We start from the raw sequence: 23,743 nt of genomic DNA, 5'->3' as shown, positions 1-23,743 counted from the left end.
CTCCCTCTCCCCCTCCCTCATTCTCCCCTTCCTCCTCCTCCTTCTTTCTCTTTCTCCTGCTCATCCTTCACCTTCTTACCTTCTTCCCCCCTTCTCCCCCCTCCCCCTCCCTCTCCCCTTCCCATTTCTCTTCCCCAGGCTCTTTAAGAAGCTGCCTTGGATTTACATAGCCCCACCCAGCCAGTCCTTGAGCAGGCCCTTCCAGGACCCGCCCCTTCCAGGCCCTGAGTGGCTGGCCTTGGGCTGAATATTCAAATAGTCGCCAGGAGGGGAGGGGCCTGCGCTCTGAATGAGGTCTCTCTCTCTTTCCCTCACCCTGGCTAGTGCTGTTTGCAGAACAGAGACATGAGTTTGGGATGTGAGCGGCTAAGGATCCTGATGGAGTGGAGAGAGAGATAGAAAGCGAAGGAGACAGAGAAAGGGAGACAGCTAAAAAGAAAGGGACACTGAGAAGGGGGGAGGGAGACAGAGAAAGAGAGCGGCCAGACCCCTGCGCTGACCTGCAGCAGCATTTCCAGGCCAGCCTCGCTCTCCGCAAGGCCAGGGTCTTCCCCCCTTGGGCTGCTGCTTCCCTTTGCCTAGACAGGCAAGCCTCGGTGCCTCCAGCCCCCGGCCAGCTGGACGCTGTGCCCCAGGGTGGGTAGGATAGCTTCTTTGCTCAGAGCCTCCCGAAGGTGTTAACTTTTCGCCTGAAAGTGAGCGCAATTTGCTGCGGGAGCATGCGTGGCCTGGCCCGCTGGACGCTGCTGGTGGCGCTGGCCAGCTGGGGCCACGCGTTCGTCCCCCTGGCCGACTTCTACCCGTTCGGCTCGGAGGTGGGGGATGCTGTCACTCCGAAGCAGGATGACGGGGGGCTCAGGGCTGCTACCCATCTCTGTCCCGTTCCCGTTCTTCGGAGCGGGGCACACTGGCCTCTACGTAAGTAGCCACTTTCTTTGCTCTGGGGAAGGGGGTGGGGTGGGCGGCGGGTGCTCTAGCCGGCCCGGAGTGCTCGGAGCGGGGCACGACCAGCTGTCATCGCCAGCCGTCTGAGGAAGCATGCCCTGGTCCTGCGTGCCCCAGCCTGCCGCCGCTGGCCGAGTTGGGCGCATTTCGGAATTTGGCAGAGAGGCCCCGAGGCCAAAGGTAGGGTGAGGACAGTCTTCCTCCGAGCCGCCGGAGCCAGGCAAAGGAGGGACGCTTGTGCTGCCCGGGGAAGCGGGGAGCGCTCGGCTGCCACCAGTACTCCCGGAGGTGGCTGAGTGGGTGGAATGAGGCAAAGGGCAGCCGGGGAAGAGAGTGGCACCGGGGCGTGCCAGGCGCTGGGGAATGAGGGAGGAGGGGACCGGGCAGGGCAACTGGAAAGAGGGCTGGGCTCTGGCTTTTTTTAACTCCCAGGTGTGAATTTAGCCTTTGGTTGGGCGAGACTGGCAAGAGAACCCTAGGAAACAGGGAGGTGCCTGGGCAGAGGGGCTGGGACGTGTCTCTCCTTTCCCCCACCCCTCCCCGAGCTACCCCTGCCAGCGTAACTAGGAGGATGCTTTTGGGAAAGGGTGCAAGTCGTCTCCTTGAGCGTTTACACTCAGCCTCCACTTGGTAGGACTGCCGAGGCTGGAGCGGGTTCTGGGGCAGCGTGGGAGGTGCAGAGACCCGTTCCCCAGGAGCTGAACTGGACCTCACTTTGCATAGACTATGGACGAGAGGGAAGGTTTTCATGGGGGAGGGGGGAGCTGTGCCTTTCTTGAATTTCCAGGGACCGCTTAGTTTTTTCTCTTCCCCAGAGCTCTGATTGTTCTAAGCCCTGTTGTGATGGTAAAGGAAGGGGAGAGAGGGGATTGTAAAGCAGAGAAAAGTTTGGGAAAGAGGCCGGCATTAAAATAAAAAATCCCTTAACCTTGTTGATTTAAGTCAACATGTAAGGGCGACAGCGTGGTTGAGCCAACTGGCTTTGGAATGTGAGAACCTGAGTTCAAATCCTACCTCTGACCTTAGCAAGAGGGGGTGGAGAATGACCTCTGAGACCCCTTCTACCTCCCAATCTAAGAGCCTGATCATTAAGAGCCTGCTGTGTGCTAGGCCCTGGGGATCTCAAGACAGACCCGATGTTAGCCCGGCTCACAGACACTGTCTGTGAAGTGGCATATACACAAATAACCACCATGCAAAGGACAGTGAGGTACCTGAGAAGCGGAGACCCAGTCCAGGTGCTTTGAAGGAGAAATCATGCACCTGAGCTGGTCCTTGATGAGAAGGAAGGACTTCAACAGATGAAGGTTGGAGGAGAGGAGAGGAATCCATTCCAAGCACAGAGAATGGTGAAAGCAACAGTTCTGAGGGAGAAGAGAGTAGGGTGAAGAACAGGGCTCGAGGATTTACTTTAGGAAGGACCTTAGGGATCATCTTATCCTCATTTTATAGTGGGGAGATTAGAATTCAGCCCAGGAAAAGGACTTCTCCAAGGTCACCCAGGCAATAAAGAGCAGAGATTCCTGTGACCCTCAACCCAGCTCTTACCACTCTGCTGAGAAGAGAACAGGCCAACCTGTCTCACACGCATCATAAGTGAAGAGGCCAGAAAGGGAAATGGGAGCCAGATTATGAATGGACTTGAATGGCAGAATCAGCAGTTTATTCTTTACTGATCAAGCAATGGAGAGATATGAGTGTTTTCCCAGTAGAGCACCATGACCACAGTGAGAGGCAGCATGGCTTGGAAAGGGAAATAGTGTGGAGGTAGGAAGGCCCCTGGACAGCTACAGCCATAGTCCAGGTGAGACAAAGAAGAAGGGCTGGACTCAGGGGCTGGGTGCAGCAGGAATGGAGATGAGGACACAGATGGGAGCAATATTATAGACTGGGGTCAAAGATGAGGGAGAGAGAAGAGGCAAACAGACCCCAAGGTCCCCAACGAGAGTGGCTGAGATGGGGAGGAGTGCCACAGACAGGAGAGAAGGAGGAGACAGGGTGGGGATGGGGAGAAGAAAGACAACACAGAGGGGGGAGAGAACAAGAGAGGGAGGGAGACAGATTGGAGATGCATACAGCAAGAGAATGAGTGAAAGAATAAGCAGTGCTGAGGTGGGTGAGTTGGTTTTAGTGACCCTAGTGACTGTGATCAGGAAGTTCCCCAAAGCCCTTCCCCTCCTAGATTCTTGGCTCAGTGCTGATCCTGAGTCATTTCTGAGCAGTCTCCATCAGCCTAGAGTTGGTGGCCACAATGATTCCAAGGGCTGTAGAGTGAAAACTCCTTGAGGGCAGGGGTTGTTTCTCATGTTTGTCTTTTTATTCAGCATCTGGAGCAAGGCAGGTGGTTAATAAATGCTTGTTAAATTGAACTGAATTGACTATAGCCCTACCCCCTCCTCATGTTATATGGGAAAAGGGTTGCTCTCAGTCTGTCTCTCATTTCATTTTGATCATCCTCTCATTTGCAACTTTTTACATTAGCAAGAGATACAACTAAGGTGGAGTAAGCGGAGTTTTTTCCTAGGGCACTGACATCTGAAGGCCTGCTTCCTACCCCTACCCCTACACACCATGGCAACTCAGAGATTGTCATCCCCCCACCCATTATGGTTCTCGGCCAGTCTTGTGCCTTATGTCACCACCCCTGAGGTGCCCTAAAACTGATACTCCCATCCTGGGAAGCCTTCTCTCCCAAATCCTCCAGAAGCATGGGCAAGACTCTGGGGGACAAGTCATTGCCTCTTTCAATGTCCTCTATATCACTACTCAATCCCACTTGCAACTCCAGATGAAAGAATTCCTTATTATGGCCCTGATGAGGGTTAGTGGAGGCCTGAAAACCACCCTTCCTTAGGTCATGAGGACTTTGGAAGATGAGTGGGCTAGCTAGGATACTGGGATTTGTGAGGTCCTACCCAAAAGCATGGACAGTGGAGAGGGCCAGGAAGACTTGGGATCAACTTCCGCTCTGGCATTTAATAGCTGCATGACCTTGGACAAGTCACTTAATGGGCCTCTGCGTCCTCATCCGTAAAATCCGTAGACTCCATACACAGCCTCCAAGGTCCCTTCCAGTTCTAGATGGAGCATCCTCTGATCTCTTCTCCACTAATAGAAATTTAGGGGGAGCCCTTACCAGACCATGCTCCTGTCCCCTCCCCTCGCCCCCAACCAATGAGGGCCATTCTGCATATGACTCAGAGATTGGGCTGAGAAAGGCATTCTCCTTCCTCAGTAATTTGGTTCATTTGGCCATTCCTTTTCCCATGTGCCTCATGAGAGAGCCCCCCCACCTAGCGTGGGCACCAGTCTTGGCAGAAAACGCCTCACTTTGAGGAGAAGGGGACAGACGAGATTCCAGAGGGCAAGATGCCAAGTTAGAGGAGACGCTGCCCAGTGCTCCCCTCCAATGTGGCCAAGTAGAAGATGAGCTGTACCATAATCCTGGTTAAGGTCAGGAAATGCAACGAAGCTCCGCCACTTAGCCATCTGTCCAAGCAAAAGGAGGCATCCGTATGTTTTATGTCAGGAAAATGTTTTCCACGAGAGTGCACCATCTTGACAGCCAAAACATTTTGTGCAAATATTTGCAAACATTTGTGCCAGGGGGTACTTTCCTGTTGAGAGTCATGGGTGAAAATATTATGAAAACGCTTGGCAATCCTAACAGTGCAACCAAAAATACCTACAGCTGCCAAAACAGCCAGGGTGAACACTTCTAAAGTGGAAATATCTGCTGGCCAAACACGTGGTTTCAGCCTAAACTGACATGCTGGGGATTAACACAACACAGCCCAGGAAGAGTTTTTTCCTGAAACCAAGTTTTTATTTGAAAAGATCCTCGTGCCAATGCAGACAGCCTCGTAGTCTCTCCACCTCCTATTTGTTCAGTGGGAAAGAAATGAAATCCTTTAAGAATGGGCGCCCCAGGATACCTTTCCTGAAATCATTAGCAGGGATTGGTGGCCAAGTTAGACTTCGCAGAAGAAAAGCAAAAAAGGACGAAGGGATTGGATTGGTGTCAATGGAGAAATTGAGGTATTCATCAGGATGGATGTCCCAGAGTGGGGAACACAGCTCAGGCTGGGGCTTAGCTCATGCACCACCTCCTCCATGAAGCCTTCTCTGGTTTCCATCCCCTCCTCAACCCAAGCTGGTAGTTTTCTCTCCTCCATCTGATCTTGTAGCATTTCTTTTTTTTTTTTAATTTCTCTTATGCACTTACTTTATTCTATTTATGTACATGCCATCTCCCCTTCTCAAATGTAAGCTCCATAAGACTAAGGACTGTGTCTTATTTGCTTTTGTATCTTTCCAGCCCTAGGACAGTGGGTTGCACCTAAGAGCCACTTAACAGACTTTGGTGAACAAATGCTGTTGAAGGTGACTGTCAGCATACTTGGTACCATACTAAGCCTTTCTAACTACTCCCTAACTCTAGCAAATCCTGGGCAGGTTAGAGTTCTCTTTAAGCCCAGGATGCACAAGCTTCTCCTACCTCTTAGCCACCTAAGATCCTATTAGTTCCCTACCACACTAGTCTGATGACCCAATATAGTTAAGTAATATTTTAAATTCATTAATTAATGAAGAAAACCACTTGCCAACTACTGACGGTCTGCTAAGCAATGAGATACAAATATAAAATTCAGTTAATCTCTGCCCTGGAGGAGAGCAATATCGTAGACATTAAAAGCAGAGAGGGAGGGCTACGGGAAGGATGTACTGGGAAATATGGACAAGGACCAGAAGGGCGGAGGGGCATGTTCTGCGACAGGGGAGGCAGAACCCGTAGGGCACAGTCTGGACGCGTCCAGGAAAGGGTGTGTGCTACGTGTGTGCGCGCACGCGTGTGTGGTGAGCACATATGGGGCAGATTAGCACACACACACCAAAAGGCAGTGTTCAGAGCACCGGGCTTGGGGCCAGGAAGACCTCAGTTCAAGTCCTGACTGCTGGGCAGTCACTCCCCCTCCTATGCCACCCCTCCCGTTTCATGCCTGACAGCCACAGAGCTACCCCAGGATCGAGGTACCCCAAGCGACCACTGGTGCTAAAGGGGATGGGCTTTGGCCTCTGGGGACCCTTAGAATCTGGGCGGGGGGTGGACTAAGTGGCTTCTAAGGCCCATTCCAAGTACAAATCATGCTCCTATGGCTTTAAGTGCCTCAGGCATCTCCCAGGTAGTTGCGAGATGTCTTGGTGGAGTCAAGGCATGGAACATTTATTAAGCCCCTCCTCTGTACCAGGCACTGGGCTTTAAGCTCTGAAGGTGCAAAGAAAGGCAAAAACTCCACAGGCCTGCTCTAGAGCTCATGGTCTGAGCAGAGCCACATCAGGAGCTTCCCATGCTTACAACATCACAGGACCCTCAACATGTACATGCACAGATGCATCTACATACATGTGAGTACATGTTATCACCATAGGCAGTATATCCCCAGCATCTGGCAAGTTTGACATAGAGTTAACACTTGAAAAATGCTTACTGATTGATGATACACAGATGGCTGGATAGATAGATGGACAGACAATAAGACAGACAGGTAGATGGATGGATGGACAGATAGACAGATAGATGATAAGACAGACAGATGGATGGATGAATAAATAGATAGATAAGACAGACACATGGATGAATGGATGGACAGATAGACAGATAGACAGGCAGACAGAGATAGATAGACAGATAGATAGATAGATAGATAGATAGATAGATAGATAGATAGATAACACATACTGTATATACACCCCATGGTATGGGGTTGGGGGGAGGGACAGGCTCAGTGATTTCATCAGTAAGAGTGAGCCCCCTCCCTCTACCAAAGCAGATCAGCCCCTTTTCTACCACACATTAAAGGCTTTTCTGGGTTACCCAGAAGTTGAGTGACTTGGCCAGAGTCACACAACCCTTATACGACATCTCCCCCCAAGGCCGGCCAGCTCTCTGGGCATGCTATCACACTGCCTTTTTTAATATTTACCACACGGGGATAGAGATAAGGCCTGGACTTGGGGTTTCATCAGTATAGGGAATTCCTGACTGAGACCACTCATCTACCATTCAGGCCGGCACCTTCTCTTAGAGATTTGCCCGGGTGGGGGGGGGCGGCACTGAGAGGTTCAGTGGCATCTTTACAACACGTGTGTGTGCGCCTGTGCCCATGATGCTTAGCTGTGTTGCATGCGTGTGTGTGGAACACACCAAGACTGGCATCCATGTATGGTCCCAGCGGAGCGCTACTGGGTCTGGACGCTGTGTCCTCGGGGTGTGACCTCTGGAATGCCTTATCAAGCAGGAAAGACTCCCTAATAAGCACAGTCAACTGGTGAGGCCCAGAGAGGCTGAGGGTCCTTACCAATGAAACCACAGATTTGCTGGAAGACATGCACAAGCAGACATACACCCCCCCCATCCCCCACCCCACCATAGACCTAAGGATGGGGTGGGTAGTGGAGGGGGGGGTTGCGGGAGGTCATTGAGGGGAGAGGAAGGGCCTGGGGTGATGTGGGAGCCCCAAAGCATTTGTGCTGGAGACAGGACGGGCAGTGCCCAGGCTGCTTCCACCCCAGCAGGAGTACAGTGTGCCCTCCCCTCCCCCACCCTGGCCCTCCTCCTGCCCCCTGGCCAAACATGCTTTCAGGAAGGGTCCAATGAGCTCACTCACCAGGAGGTGTGAATGACTAATAAGGATGAATAGTTTGCTTCTCCTGGAGAGACTGATATTTTAACTGGGGCTCCTATGGCAGGATCTGGAATGTCAGCAAGGGGAGATGGGAAAGAAGAAATGGGGGGGTTGGCCCTGCCTCGCCACCCAAAATGGGGCAGGAGCAAGAGCAAGAACTGTGGGGTTAGAGGGCCTGGATTCCAATCCTGCCCTGCCTCTTTCTATATGTGTGCCCTTGAGCAAGTCCCTTCCCTGGGGGAGGCTGGCACTGGGGACAGCTTGGGATCAGGAAGGCCTGGGTCTGCATCCTCCCTCAGGCATCTGCTGCCATCCCAGTGACCTGGACCAAGTCACTTCCCTACCCTTTTTGCCTCAGTTTCCTCTTCTGTAAAATGAGGGGCTGGCCTGTTCTAGAGCTGAGATCCTCAGACCCATAATTCTCGTTTGATTGGAGCCCTAAAATGAACATCCTCACCAGTGGAAATGTCTAGCAATGCTTGTCCAAATTAATAGACTAACACTGTTTTTTAATGGAAGCCCTCCCTGGTTCTGTGCCCCACCCACCGCCCTGCCCTCCTACCACCTCTGACTTCCCTTCCCAGCTGGTCCTCACACTGTTCTCTTGACCACTGCCACCTCCAGGGCTCTGCCCAGCCCTGGTCCAGCCCACGGCCACAGTAGGTCTTTGGGCCTGCCATAGGAGGCCACAAGATGGCAGGCGGGCCAATGTAAGTGGGGATTTTCTCTGGGGTCATTCTGCCTGCTTCCAGCAGGTGTCCTGAGGGGCCGAGTAATGAACAGCGGGTCATAAAATGTGGTTGATTGAAACAAGGTGCAGGACAAACCCAGCAGGGTGGAAGCCACAAAGAGGAGCTGCAAGTAACCACAAAGTGGCAGAGACGAGAGTGAATGGGAGGTCCCCAAGGGGGCTTTCCTCTCTGCCCTGGAGGAAGAGGCCTGCCCTTTGGCCCTGGCAGCCATGGGACTGAGCTGGGCCACAGGGGAATTCCAACTTGTTCCAGAGTTCTTCCAGATGAGCTTAGAAAGCAAAACCTCCTGCAAGGGTCCCAGGTGTTGGGGAGGAGGGGAGGAAGCGAGCTGGGCTTGTAGGTGACACACATGCCAGAGGCAGCACAGCCTGCAGCTGGCCAGGAGCCAGTACAGAGACGGTACCGGGGGGACAGGGGCTCAGCACAGATAAGGCCCCAGCGTCTTTGGTTCCATGAGCTGGCACATTTGCCATGCATCAGGAGAGCCCACGATGGTGCAGAGAGAGCAGGAGTCACAAAAGACCTGGGTTCAAATCCTACCTCTAGCATTTACTAGCTGTGTGTCCCTGGGCAAGTGACTTGCCCTCTCTGAGCCCCAGGACTTACCCACTGCAGCACGAAAGCTTGTGGTCTGTGTTGGTGGGGGGAGTTTCCACACCAAGAGTTCTTCCTAGATCCTTTGTGTCCTCTGGCCTCCTCCCTGACCTCAATGGGCTTACAATCAATCACTTGGCCAAAGTATTGAGAATATTAATAATAATAGCTAATAGTTAACATTTATACAGTGCTTATGGCGTGCCAAGAACTGTGCCAAGCACCTTACAATTGTTATCTTATTTGATAACCCTGGGACATGGGTATTATTATTATCCCCATTCTACAGATGAGGAAACCAAGGCAAACAGGGTAAAATGACTTGCCCAGGTCATACAGCCTGTAAGTGTCTGAGGTTGGATTTGAACTCAGGTCTTCCTGATTCCATGCCCAGCGCTAGGTGCCCTGTGCCATCTACCCGCCCATCTTGTTCTTCATAAACAAGATGCTCCAGCACTAGCCGAGTCACAAGCTTCATGTCCCATTTCATTCACTTTCTCCATAAACCTGAGTCCCACTGTGACTGGCTGCTCCGTGCCCAGCCTGCCTGGATGCTATCTTTTAGAGTCTGCCATGGATCGAGGCATGGCATGAGGGTATGATAGAGCCTTGGGGACATACAGGAACTCCAGGTTAGACCAATCACTTACCTAGCCCAAGCATTGTCTTTTGATGCCCTCCTGGAGGAGGCTAGGGTAACCTGGGGAAGGACCTCTACCATGAGGATTCCAATAAAAAGCTTCTATAGGTCTGAAAAATCACAGCTGGGGATGATGCTCAGGACCCCTAGTTCTGACTGTTAAATGTACCTTCAAATCAATTCAGTTCAACCGAGCAACAAGCATTTATTAAGTACCTACAGTGTACCAGGCACTGCACTAGGTTCAAAAGACATCAAGATAAGACTTGTTTGCCCTCAAGAAGCTTATGTTCTATAAGCACACATCCTCTTAAGCACAAATGAAGCAGTATGCCCTGCCCTGCCGGAGCCTACACAGACACAACCCGTAGCCAAGTACTATAGCGCCAGGAAAACGGAGGTGGGAGGGCTCCGCGGGGAGCCACAGAGGACAAGGATTCTGAGGAGCAGAGATGAGAAGGCAATGCTTGACTCGGCAGGGTGGTGGCCGGGAGGAGGAGCGGCAGCTGGGAAAAGGAGCCTGAAAAGCTGAGCCGAGGAGTCGTCACCGAGAGACGGTGAGCAGCAGCACGGGCAGACTGGAAGCCAGGAGACCACCGAGGGCGAGGCTGCACAGGGTCTGGATACAGTTACGGTGCAAGCAGAAAGAAGGTCAAAGGATCCTGCTCTAGGGCAAAGAGTGACCTCCCAGGGCACCTGGTCCAGCAGGAAAAGGAAGATGGAGATCAAAGGGGAGACAAGAGGCAGAGGCTCTCTCCTCCCCAGCCCCAGCCAGCTCCACGCCCATGCTTGGCTGCCTATTTTATCCACATTTCATCCCCACTGGGGGAGCACCACTGAACCTCCTCATCCAGGTCTGAGGTACCTCCTGTGTGCTACCCTTCCTTGCACCCGATGCCTCACAGCCCTCTACTGCCCAACTTGATTAACTAGGCTTGGTTTAACGATTTGATTGATCAATTCGATAGACTAGAGGTATTTACACCTAATGAGGCATGAGGGCCACTCTTACTGTGAAACATCGGCCAAGCCCCTCCATCTCTCTGGGCCTCAAGTCCCCATCTGTGAAAGAAGGGGCTGACCCGATGACCTCTCGGGTATCTTCCAGCATGAGGTCCAGGATCCTACAGTCCTATGAATCCGAAAAGAAAACGTCTTTTCCAAGTGGTCCAAAAAATGTTGGAACAAGTGGTGTCGCTGAAATTCAGAAAGTTCAGCTCCAGAAAAATGTCTGGACTTTTAACAAGGTTGTCCAATGTCCTGGATTTGTTTAATGACAGATGTCCTATTTAGTAATGACCAAGTCCCTTCCCCACAAGCTGTGAGCCTCCCTCCAGTTCTGTTGCATTGTGTAGATACCGAGACTGGCCAATGGTTATCCTTCCTTCTTGCTCACTGACCAGCCCATCTTTCTTTTGGTTCTTCCTTTTACAGATCACATCCCTTAAAATACTTTTCCTATTAATTCCTTCTCCATGTGTTACAGCCAGCTCACTCCCAACTGCTCAGTTTGCCCTTTGGACAGTCTTCAAGTCCAATACTATGGATACTATGGTATATGGGGAGAAGATACCAGATATTAGAAGACTCTTGACACAAATATCTTTTCAGAAATGCTGTGATCTTGGTACCAGCCCTCTCCCCATCTCTACCACACACCAAATCTCACATGCTGGGTCTACTGACCCCTCCCAGAGTATTCCCTTTTCCCATGAAAACACTGCTGGGGGCTCAGAAAAGCATGAATAAAATAGCTGCATCTACCAAGTTTCTCTCATTGCTCCTGAAGAGATGATCTCACCACATAAGTGGAAACTCCAACCTGCAGACTGCCAGAGGAGCATCCCAGCCTCTTCCAGCCTCCCCACCTCAGCACCCACTCTTTTCATGCCCCCACAAACCCAGGCACAGGCCACTTCTCTGGGGCTTCCCAACTGCCCTGATGGTCACTGTCTAATGGGCTGATTTGAAATACGTGCTCTCTCCACTTTCACAGAGTCACAGGAACCAATGACTCGAACCCTCCTCTCCACTTTGTCACAAACACCCAGGGTCCAGTTCTCACACCACTCTGTCAAACCTCCTGGAGTGCCCAGCTTAAAGGGACTCATTGATGCTCTTTAGCTAGCTAAGAGGTTTAGAAACAGACCTGCCAGTCATGGGCAGCCACCTGCCCCTACCCTCCTCCTTGGACAACTGGCTCTCCCCCTGACTGTGGCCCTAGAGTCTGACGTAATGCTACTTCAGATGTACAAAAAGGCTGCTATTTATCAGGACAATTCAGTGCAACAGGTTTTGGTTAAGTGCCCTGGCTGATGACGTAGGAGCCAGGGAGAATTGCTTGGCCCCAGAGAGCAGACCCAGGAGCAGCAAGTGGACATTACAGGTAGACAGATTTAGTGATCTCAGGAGGAGTTTCCAAAGGGTGGGAGCTGTCTTCCCAGAGAAGGGGCTGCCTCAGGAGGGGCAGGTCCTCTCCCCCCTAGGGCTTTAACAAAAGCTGGTTGACTACTTGGTAGCATTCAGGACATTCTTTGTCTGGCTTGGGTTATTCTAAATGGCCACTAGGTCCCTTCCAGCATCCTGAGATGGAAAAAAAAAAAAACTCTTTGCCCTATCTATCATCCATCACCACACTTGTCAATGGACTACTGACCTTTCCCTGAAAACAGTTCAGTCTTGAGGGCAGGAAAACCTCCCTAATAATTGGAGTTGTTCATTGAAATGGGCTTGGGGTGGAGGGGAGGAGAAAGGGGTGGGAGGAGGATTCCCCTCCATCACTAGAAATCCTCAGGCAAAGGCTGGGTGGCTGTTTGCAAGGAGTGTTATTAAGAGGAGTGTTTTCTGGCCCTGGGTTCAACTGGAAGGCCACTGTGTTCCCTTCCACCCCTAAAACTCTGTGATTTACTTGTACTGTGCACATTACAAGGCACTATGCTAGGCACTGAGAGAAACTACAAAAATGAGATGTGGCCATCAAACCGGGCCAGGTTGGAGGGGAAACCCTCAGTGGGGTCTCAATGCCAGGAGTCTGTTATTGTGGTTGCAGAGCAGAAAGCCAGAGCTTTCTTTCTGAAGCAGGACTTTTTCTCCTAGTTTATCATGAACAGAATATTTCCTCAATCAATCAACAAACATTTATTCAGTACCTACTATTGCCTTGCAATCTATCCTGTGTAAGAAAACCCCCCAACAATCCTTGGAGGCAGGACTCGGAGGCCAGCTCTCTGCCCATAACAAGATAACCACCTGGTGACTGCTGGGCACGGAGCAGTGGGCTGGGTGGCCAGAAATGAGCAGGGAGGGCAGGGCGGGGCTGGAGCAAAGTATCTGATCAAGTCTCCATATTATTCATGGGGACAAAGTGAGATCGAAGACTCACGGGGTCTAGGGCTGGAAGGGCCCTCGGAAGTCATGGAGTCCAGCCAGATAAGGAAACTGAGGCTCAGGTTTGCCAGAATACCCCCCCACCCTGCTACCCTTTCTCTTTCTGTGTGTTGTCTTCCCCCATGAGAATGTGAGCTCCCTCTGAGGGACTCCCTCAGACTGCCTCAGTTTCTCTTTTTTGTATCCCTGTTGTTTAGCACCTTTCACTGCTCATTTAATCAATGCTCTCCCTCCCTTTATCTACTCTCTATCTACCTATCTACCTACCTACCCATCTGTCCATCCTTCTAGCTAAACTATCTAGCTGTCTGTCTCTTTCCACCCTTTTATCTAATCTGTGTGTCCATCCTTCTATCTAATCTCTCTATCCATCCACCCTTCTATCTACCCATCCTTCTTTCTTACCTATGCCCATCTATCCATCTATCTTCTGTCTATTGAATCTATGTATCTGATCCCACAGCTAATCATCATCTGAGCCAGGACATGAGCTCAGGTTTTCCAGCGCCCTGCCATCCACTTTACAGCTTCCACAAAGGTTCGGGCTGAACCACAGACAATTCACGAGACTGGGGTTGCCTCTGAAGGCCTAGGAAGCAGTAGGTCGCCTGCCCCACTCGCTAACCCTTCAAGCTCCAGGCTAGGGCTCTCCCTCTGATTTTCTTCCTGCCCGTCCCCCTTGCCAAGGTCCAGCCGGCAGACACTAACAAGACTCCCTTTTCCAACTCATCCCAACAGGCCAGCAAGGGAGAACAGTTTCTTGGCAGCACCTTCTGAGATCAGGAGGTGGGAGACTCTCTCCCTAAGGCAGGTCTGTAGGTAGAACAAGAAATTAAACACACACACACACACACAAATTCAATGGAGCTAGTGTGCTGCAAGAGACTATGGAGCTCGGCAGGAGTTAAGCTGCCCCCAGATTCCTGTTCCTGGGAGAGAGAAAGGAGCTGTGGGGTAGAAGAGGACGGGAACTGCAAGCCTAGGATGGAGGGGAGGCCCAGACCACAAGGATGAGACGTTTAGGGGCCGAGAGTTTAAGTCAGAAATGGGCTCCGAGATGCTTGGCATCATGAGAGGAGAGAAGGCTTGCTGCATGGGCAGCCCCACCCAGAGTCAGGGACTCCTTTGTGATGAGCCGTGCCAGATGGCCCTGGGCAAGTCAATTTACTTCTCATCACTCCAGCCAGCGCTGGAAGCCTTTACATTGCCGGCCAGCAGGTGTCTCAATGCAACCACACCCCGCCCACCCCCTCCCCCAAATGTGCAGGACACTGTGCTAGGCACTTAGGGCATCGATCTCCGCAGTCTCTTTGAGGGATACGACAGGAAACAAGTCGGCACAAGATCACCTGGGGGACAGAAGTCCAGTATCTAGTGGGATGAAAACCAGCTCCATTCAGTAGTGAGTCTCCTTCCTTCCCAGCCCCACTCTGGTTGCCAGGGTCTTCCCCTCCAAAGCATGTGGTGTGCGTGACATGTAAGCCTTGGAGGTGCCTCTGTGTGTACACAGCTCCCTGATTAGAACCTAAGCTCCCTGAGGGCAGCAACTGTTTTTCTTTGGCTTTGTAGTCACAACAACAGCATAGCATCGTACAAGCAGTAAAGGCTTAATCAGTGGTCACAGACTAATCCAGGGATGCACCGGACCTAACTTCTGCATGCAGTTGGTGCTTAATAAATGCTTGTCAAACTGAATGAGACCAACAAAGATGACTACATTTTTTAATGACACTTCCTACCTCCTAGTGACTCCAGGAAGCCCAGAATCAGATAGGATGTGGGTTGCCCCCTTTTACTGGAGTCATCCTAACCCCAAAGGTTAACATGGCAGGAGACCTTCCCTTTCTTCGCCTACTTCTGTCCTATTTCCCAAAAGGTCTCTGTCACCTGATGAGAGATGCTTGCCTCTTCCTCAATCTGCTTTACTTCCCCAGGCTTTGGGGGGAAAACCCAGCCTGAGGGTTCTTGTCAACACTGTCCGGCCACATGGCAGTACCGCCATAACAGAAACAAGGCTCGGAGTTTCATGGCCTGCTTCTCTGTCAAAGGCAGGGCGTGAACCCAGGTTTTCCTGACTCAAGGCCATGGCTGTCTACTGCGCAGCTAAAAATAGTAAACACTGGTTCAGGGCTTGCTAATGTCTTCTTGGTTCTTTTTTTAAGTATGCAAAAAAAAAAAGAGCTCACTCTGTGACTCTTCCTAGTTTTTTGAAATTTTCCCTTTGAAATATCTTGAAAGTGAGTGTGTGTGTGTGTGTGTGTGTGTGTGTGTGTGTGTGTGTATGTAATGCCAGCCAAGACTTCTGCACGGATCTGATCAGTTCTAGGTGGGGGATGATGGGAAAAGCCTTCATTTAGCACATCTGTGTACCAGGAAATGTGCCCAGATTTCGGAGCCAAAGGACCTGAGTTCAAACCCGACTTCTCACATACTACTTGGCTTCCTCTAGAAACAGGTCCTAGTTCTAGATGGAGCAGAAAGATCTTCGACAGAAATGTAGTCCTGCTCACTTTTAAGCAGAAAGTCCTGCCTTTTCTGTTGCTGGAGAGTTTGTGATCATTGTCCCACCAGGCTCTGGGCTACTGCTCCCTACCAGCTCCTGTCAGTGAAGGAGCAGGGTGAGCAAACACGTCTGACCTCGCCTGGCATCAGCCCCTTGCTTCTCTGTGTCCTCTGCCTGCTCCTCTGCCTGTGTCTCTCCATCTCCCCCTCTTTGCTCTCTGTCTCTATCTCTGTGCCTGTCTCTGCCTCGGTCACTGTCCCTGTCTCCCTGCAACTCCCTGTGCTTGTCTGTCTCTTGTGCCCTCCCTGCTTCATCCTGTGCCTGCTCCAGCCTCCGATCCCGAGGCCCCACCCCTGCACTTGGCGCTCGGCCAAACGATACACATTTCATCCCTTTCATCTTCCTTCATGAATTCAGTCTTTATTCCTCCGGTCATTCTCTTGGGCCTTCTCCGATCTCATTCCAGTGTGTCTCCCGCTCCTCGGTGTGGTGCAGGAGGCCCTCAGAATGCAAACTCATCAGTCTGCTGACCGCCGCACGGCACAAGCCGGTACACTGACGGCAGACCCTCGGCTCGGTTAGATGTCAGAGACGGCGAGGAAGAGGCGAGGGGGCAAGCCTTCCCGGGAAGGAACCGAGGAACATTTCAACTCTGATTAGCTTCTAAGTGACGCGTCTTAAAGTCAGCATGGCCCCTGGGAATCTTCAAAGCCTAACAAGGCCAGAGGACTCTTGAAGAAGATGAGGATTTTTAGTTCGGGGGCAGCTCCGGACTCCAGAGCGTCTTCCTCGGAGCTTGGGTCCTCATGGGCTTTTCCTACCCAACGCTCTTCTCAGAGTTGCTGCTGGTTCTGTTGACTCCTAGCTATGTTATTGGCGGAGCTCTGGGGCTTACAGCCCGTGGCAGAAGGGAATCATACGCCTTGATCTGCACTTCCTTTACCCATGCTACTTCCCAAGTCCCCAAACCCCAAAGGCAGTTGTAAGGAGGAATCTTAATTACCCTGAAACCTCCGCAGGCCCTCCCTTCCCTGAAAAAGAAACAATCCAGCAGGTCATGCATTTTTAAAAACCAAATTCTTTAAATACCTTGGGGAACAGGGAATGTTTATTATTTTATTTTTGGTAGCGAAGAGGAGGGAATGAACGAAAGCATGTGCCCTTCTTGGCCTGGTCCTTAGAAAGAGAACCAAGACCATGGGCCAGAACAGCCTTCGGAAGCCCCTGGTGCCAGGATGAGGAAGGCTTGGCGGAGGCTTCACGTATGTGAGGCGAGCACCAGAATGGCCCATCGACTCAGAGCAAGGCCCTCTGGGATTCAGCCTTCTCATCTGTAAAACGAAGATCGAGGACTAAAAATGGAAGTGAGCTTGAGGGGCATCTAGTCCTATGCCTTCATCTCACAGAGAAGAAAGGGATTTCCCAGCCAGTCACCCAAGGGAGATTGGAACCCAGCACCATCTGACTCTGGACCTTCTCCTCACTGTGCCAAACCTCCTCTCCTCAAGTGCTTAATAGACGATTCTCAGGATGGCAGTGCTCAAAGCTCCCTCTGGGTACCCTGGGTTTTTGGCAACCTCTTTGAAATTTAATTTTGATTTCAGCAAAAACGTTTATGCGAGAAAGAAATTCAGGAAAATGAACTGAGTCATGGCCCCACTGGCATGGCACTGTATTTCTTCCTGAAGTTTTACCACTGAGACCTTATTCTCTTTATCCTATTTTTTGGTTTCAAAAAATCTTTTCATTTTGTGACTAAACACTACATGAACTATGGATGGTGGAAAAGAGGGAAGTGAAGTAGGAGAAAGAAGTGTGCAGGGAGAGAAATCTAACATCCTATGACTCAAAATCATCAACAACAAAAATTCAAGTTATCCAATTTTCACAAACCAAAAGTGTCAACGAAAACTGTCCTGGAAAGTCCATGGCCATGAAGACCACCATCATTCTAGAACAGGAAGTGGCCTTAAAATCCATCTAATCCATCTCAGGGGAAACTGAGGCTTTGAGAGGTAAAGTGAGTAAACTCAAGTCTAAGTATCAGAAGCAGAATCTGAAGCCAGATCTTCCTGACTGCAGGTCTAGTGTTCTACCCATTGTACCCCACTGTGCCTCTAATACAATGGTCTCCCTAAAAGAGGTGCTGGGAATTTTACTGGAATGTGAAGTCGATATCACTCAACAGTAATCTGGCAGACAAAAAAGCCAGTGCACACCTCATTCAAAGAGGAAGCACGCTGTCTAGGACACGGGAGAAGATGGTGCTGCTCTCTGCGGCCCTGGTCAGGCCACACCTGGGCTACTGTCTCCAGTACTGGATGGCACATTTCATGATGTTGACAAGCACAAGGGTGTCCAGAAAAGGGCAATCAAGATGGCCTGCAATGGGAATCGATGGGGAAAGAAGGGGTGCCAGCCCAAAGAAAAGGGGGATTCAACTATCAAAAGAACTATCTGGGACAAGTACAACCAAGCTTATTCTGCTTGACCCCAGAAGGCAGAGGGAGCAAAACGACAAAGAGAGGCAGAGGCAGGCTTTTTGAAAGAAAACACCTGTTCCCAATTAAAGCCGGTAAGAGGGAAGTGGGGTTCTGGCACTCAGGTACTTCAAGTCAAGGCTGAATGGCGACTCATTGCAAACGCCCCAGAGACGATCATTATCCAGGTGCAGATGATGAGGCAACCCCAGAGGTGCCTTCCCTTTCCCACTGTGTGATTCTGTGAATTCCAAGCACAGGGTGATTCTATAATTCTCAAAGAAAACCTCAAAGTCATGACCTCAGTCTCCTGTGGCAGATTGGATAAGTCCACAATACAACCTGCAACAAGGCTGTGGATTCCATTTGTGACATCTCTGGATCTGAGGTATCTGAACAATGATGGATGGTGCTGGTGAGAAGTGTGTTTTCAATAATCCCACAAGCCGATCAGATGTCTTGGTCTTAGGGTAAGCAGATGTGGTGAAGGATCTCATTACATGACATGCTTGGGACCTCCATACTACAAGCCCGGCGTGTTTTTGTTCAGGGCTGTTTGCTTCCTCTGGTGCCTGAGCTGGCTCCGACTTTGCAGGGAGCTCTAAAGAAAACTCTTTTCTCTGGCTTGAAATGGCCCATCAGAGGTTCGGATCATGTCAGGTCCTGAGGAGCCGAAAGCTGACCCTGACCCTGACACTTGGAGGGTGGCAATTACAAAGTGCAGAATTTGACCTGTTCCTGTGTTTTCATACAACAGATTCATCATGATGCTGCGGTGCTTTCTAACAGGATGCAATCTTGGCTCCGCCTAGCTTCCAATTCCCTGGGCTTGGCCGACAATTATGGTAGACTGACTGACCAGCTTCTCGTCAACGTGCATAATATGTGTCTTACTCAGTGTGTTATAAAAGATATCAATATGCAGACAACATTAGCCCAGCAAGAACCTCTACCCCAGCTCTTCACCACTCCCATTTCCTCCTAGCACAGTATCACCCAAGTTAAGAAAGGAGATTCACAAAGGGCTGTGACAGAGTGCAACCTGGCCCATACTCACTCTTAATAAATGCCTACTGACTGGCTTAAAGATTCAGAAGGAAGAGGAGGAGGTTCAGCAGTGCGTCCAATGCTTCAGAGGTCAAAGGAAATAAGAGCTAAGAAAGACCTACTGGATTTGGCAATTGCTGGCTTTAAATGAGAAATCGAGATCCAGTGTTTTTGATCTCTTATCCCCAGGGCCTAGACCCTAATAGGGATAATCGGTACTTGTTGAATCATAGCGTCACTAAATCAGAAGACCAGAAAAGACCTCGACAGCCGCCAAATCCAGCTCGACCCTGAACAAGAATCCCCTCCCCCTCCACCCTGCCCCAAGTGGCTTTCTAGCCTCTCCTTACAAACCTCCTAGGAGGGAAGCCCAGCACCTCCAAGAGAGCCCAACCCCCAACACCTCTAACCGATGCTCTTCGTGTCTAAATTGGAATCTTCGTAGCTTCTACCCAAGGAATCAAAGTGAAGTATTTGGGGCAGAAACCAGAATGTAGGAGACTGAAGAGGGGGGCTGGTGGTGAGGAAGTGGAGGCAGCTAGCTGGGGGAATCATTGCTTCAAGTTCAATGATGATAAGAAGGAGGGATATGGGATAGTAGCTGAGAAAGCTGTCGTTTGTGGAGGGTGAGGATTGTTTTTTACAATAAGAGAAAATTAAAACTACTCCTAGGCAGATGGAGAGTATCTGGTAACAATACAGGGAATGCCTGATGGAGCATGGTCCTAGAGAAAGCACGTGAACATGGAAGCAAAAGCCCCGGAAGGAGGGGCTAGTCAAGGAGGAAGGGCAGATACAGACATTTCAAGGGGAAAAAGAGGCTTTACTTGCTCTTTTCAGTACAGTAAGAGGTGAGAAGGAAGAGGTCGAATGGGAGATTTAGGAAGTGGCCATTTGGAACAGTACCTAGAGTTGGGTTTCAGAGCATGAACTCAGAGGCAAGCCAAATAGCGTGGTTTTGTGGCTTTCTTCACAAAGAAGAAAGCTTTTGTGGCTTCCTGTGGTAACCCAGAAGGCAGAGTGATACTTTCCAATTAGCAAAGCAGGAATTCCTCCCCATTTTTAGGTTTGGATTCAGCCAAAAGGCCTTTCTGCACTTGAGGACCTAGAGGGCCACATGTGGCCTTGAGGCTGCAGGTTCCCCACCCCTGTCCTAATCCATCCCCTTGTTTTTGCTTCTACAATGCAACATTCTCTACCTTTGAATCCTTTCCCCCCCTTGACCTTCCTCTGTTCCCCCACACCCACCCCTCACTAATACCTAACCCTGAGTGACCTCCACCATCTGCCTTCTCTGCTTCTAATCCTGAACCACACAGAAATCCTGGGAAAGGTCATGAAATAATTCTGACTTGGTTCATGAAACATTCCTCCATTAACTGGACCTTTAATGTTGCTCAGCAATCCTTTGCCCGCTCCTCCATTTCTGGCTCTATCTCTGTCCCAATGGATACTTCAAACATCTCTCCCCAGCTCCCAGTTTCAACCTGATTTCCTCTCTCTCAGCAAAGAACCTGACATAGAAGGTAGATCAGAGGCATCCTGTGATCAATTTGATAAGCCTTTCCTTTGGACTTTGTTTTAGCTTACCAGTGGGCATGAATTGGTTCAGACCACTGTGGGTTAGAGCCTCCCATTTGTGCTAGACTAGAAGTCTTTGTTGCTGTCAGCCCCTTCTTACCTTTGCACACGCCTTCTCCCTCCCCTGGATGGTCTCCTCTCATACCTCTAGCTAAGATGCCAGTCCCCCTTCCCCAAAGGATTCCATCTTGCTCTTCCCTTTGAGAATTCAACACCCATTTCTGAAGCCACTGCTCTATGTGCAAGTCACTAGAATCTTTCATACCCCGCTTAACCTTACTTGTGCGCCTGGCACAGTATACCTAGTATTATAACTTGCCGTTCACTGTCACATCCCCCATTTGATTATAAGCTCCTTAGAGGAAGAGATGGTATTTTCCTTCATCTTTCTGTCTCCAGAATTTCACCCAGTGTTTTGCTCGTGGCAGATGTTTAATAAACATTTGTAGGATGGAATGGAATGGGAAGGCCAATGTCACAGAGATGCTGAGGCTGAAATTCTTCCACCAGGGTGTTCAGGGAGCAGATTTAAGGATAGGAACGTATCCAGATAGAGGGAATTGCCTATTTCCAGTCGTCATGTCCCCAGCAAGCTCCCAGCCTCAAATTTCCTCACATCTCTTTGAAGAGAATTCTTCCAAAAGGCTATGTTGCCATAATAAAAGATTCTTGGGGAAATGGCTCAAATCCATTTGCTGTGAGCAGAAACAGGACCAGGCTGCCAATCCCCCTCCATCCCAAGTGGATTTGACAGGCAGCTGGTCTTCAGGTCCCATTAGTACAAAGCACGTTTGCAGTTTGGTGGGGCGGGATTTTGTCTTCAATTTCCATTAATGTGACTGGAAATTCCCTACGCGCCACAGTGAAAATTTACTCCATAATTATATTTTGCTTGGCAATGAGCAAACCAGGCTAACCCATGGTGTTTGGGAAGGGGAGTTAAAAAAAAAAAGCATGCACTAGGAAATGAAGCCACTTGGGGCACGGAGGCCCTTAACACGCCTGTTCATGAACAAAAGCGTATACATGAGATAGTCCCTCTGGGGAGGTCCTTTGCCTTCTTCAAGAGTTCTGCTCCACATACACTCTATCGAAATGTTCATGAGCCACCCACCTTCCAGGGCCATTTTGTTAGGTGACCGACTATATGAAAGATTGCAAATGACACATTCCAGATAATCCACTGTCTACACTTATCACTCACGTTTATTACTTAGTGTTGCAAGTGGAGTGCTTTAGCAGACTGTCGGCTGTGATAAGCAAGGAAGTATAAAGAAGAGAGGGAACAAAATGTGCCAATGAAGAAATGTAGAGTGAAAAAGAAGGAAATCAGCATTTATGAAGCACCTGCTGTATGCCAGGCACCATGCTAAGCCCTTTACAAATACTATCTCATTTCATCCTCATAACAATCCTGGAAGGCAGGTGCTATTATTATCCACATTTTTCAGTTAAGGAAACAGAGGTAGACAGAGGTTAAGTGACTTGCCCAGAGCCCCTCAGCTATGAAGGGTCTGAGGCTGGATTTGAACTCAAGTCTTCCTGACTCCAAACCCATCGCTCACACTATGGTGCCCCCTAGATGCCTCTAGAAGATTAGGAGCTTGTTGTCTGGAGAGGGCAAAGGTAACTAGTGTTAATACTGTTGCAATCTGAGGAGAGAAAGAGGAGGGCTCTGTGCACTTCGGGAGGACTTTTGGGGAGAACATGGGGGACAGCTGTCCAGGATGGACAGGAATGCATGGGCTGCAGTCTATAGGTCACAGAGTCACTGGGACAGCTGAGTTGCTTTGAGGTCCCTGGTCATCCCACCACCTCGGTCAGTGGGTGGGAGGGAAGCAGGGACAGGGCTGAGGCAGAGGGCTGAGAAGAAATAGAGCGAGGGGACAATCGATGGACTGAGGCTCCAGAGGGGGCATGAGGAGACGCAACCCAAAACCCAGCCACAATGAGAGGAAAGTAAGATGGGAAAGGATGCCTCCTGTCCTTTCCACAGATGCCGAGGATGTTAGAACAATCACAGCTTCCCTTCACTGGATGATTCATCTCCACTCTATACTGGTTTGCCCTGAAGGGTTGGTGAAAGCTCCCCTATGCAGAACTGTTGGAAACCTAGTCTTTAGATCATGAAAGAACTCGGGAAAGACCTGGACTCAAATGCCACTTCTGGCATGTCACTTAATCTCTCAAAGCCTCAGTTTCTTTATCTATTATATGGGGATAATAATGCGTCTAGCACTGACCTCACAGGACTGTCAAGGGACTCAAATGGGCTAGTGTCTGTCAACCTCTGCATGAACTTCAAAGTGTTGGGATGTGCCGGCTAAGCCCTCAGGTTCCTGTTTCTCAGATGGTATCTTTAAGGGGATGGAATCTGACATAAAAGGGCACATGATTTGGGAATCCTCTAAAGGTAACAGCTTTTCACCACACCCCAGTTTTCCTTGAAGATTTTGAAGAGCCGTGAACTCATCAGTCTTCAAAGATAACACAAGAGCAGAATAACAGAATCCGGGGGAGCCTCAGGTGCCCTGGCGTCCACCCTGATCCAAGGCGATGTGGCTCCCCAAGCGTCACTAACAGTTGCCCAGTTTTCACTAGTGGGATGGGGAGCTTCCAACCACCCAAAGCCCCTCCTTCAACTTTTGGACAGCTCCAATTGCCAGGACCTTTTCCCTTACATTAAACCTAATCCCACTTCTCTGAAACCATTGCTCCTGATTTTCTCCTCTGGGGCCATGCAACAGGGAAGCTGATCCCTCTTCCCCTGACAACCCTGCAATATTTGACCTCTTGGGGACCAACTGAGTCTTCTCCAGACCATGACGTGTCCTGTTCCTTGTAAGGTATAGTTTCTATTCTCCTCACCATCCTTACTGGCCCAAGCTGGACACTGGACCATTCTCTGGGTCAGCTCTGACCAGGCTGTTCAAGGTGTTCAGGTGAGACAGAATTTCCTAGGGATCGTTAGGAGAAAACACCTATATAAGCTACCATAGCAATCTCTGTAGCATCGACAGCAATATCATCATCCACATTCTAGCTCTCTAAGTACGTGCCTTTGGAGGTGGCAGAATGCAATGGGAAGGGTCACCATGCATTTGGAGTCACAGAGTGTGGGTTCAAAT

General features: G+C 50.2%; 1 protein-coding gene across 1 annotated transcript in view; it reads left to right on the top strand.

Moving 5' to 3' along the window:
* Positions 1-252: 252 nt before the first annotated feature.
* The window catches only part of SNED1 (sushi, nidogen and EGF like domains 1), a 101,541-nt gene continuing 78,050 nt past the window's right edge, over positions 253-23,743 (top strand). The window contains 2 exon segments of the mRNA XM_020988987.2: positions 253-848; positions 850-918. Of these exon segments, the coding sequence (XP_020844646.1) occupies positions 720-848; positions 850-918 (198 nt within the window). The 5' untranslated portion in view covers positions 253-719.

The sequence above is a fragment of the Phascolarctos cinereus genome, unplaced genomic scaffold, assembly GCF_003287225.1.
Source record: "Phascolarctos cinereus isolate Bilbo 61053 unplaced genomic scaffold, phaCin_HiC Scaffold_7;HRSCAF=346, whole genome shotgun sequence".
NCBI classification, from domain to species: domain Eukaryota; kingdom Metazoa; phylum Chordata; class Mammalia; order Diprotodontia; family Phascolarctidae; genus Phascolarctos; species Phascolarctos cinereus.
This window is presented reverse-complemented; position numbering and strand designations above follow the sequence as displayed.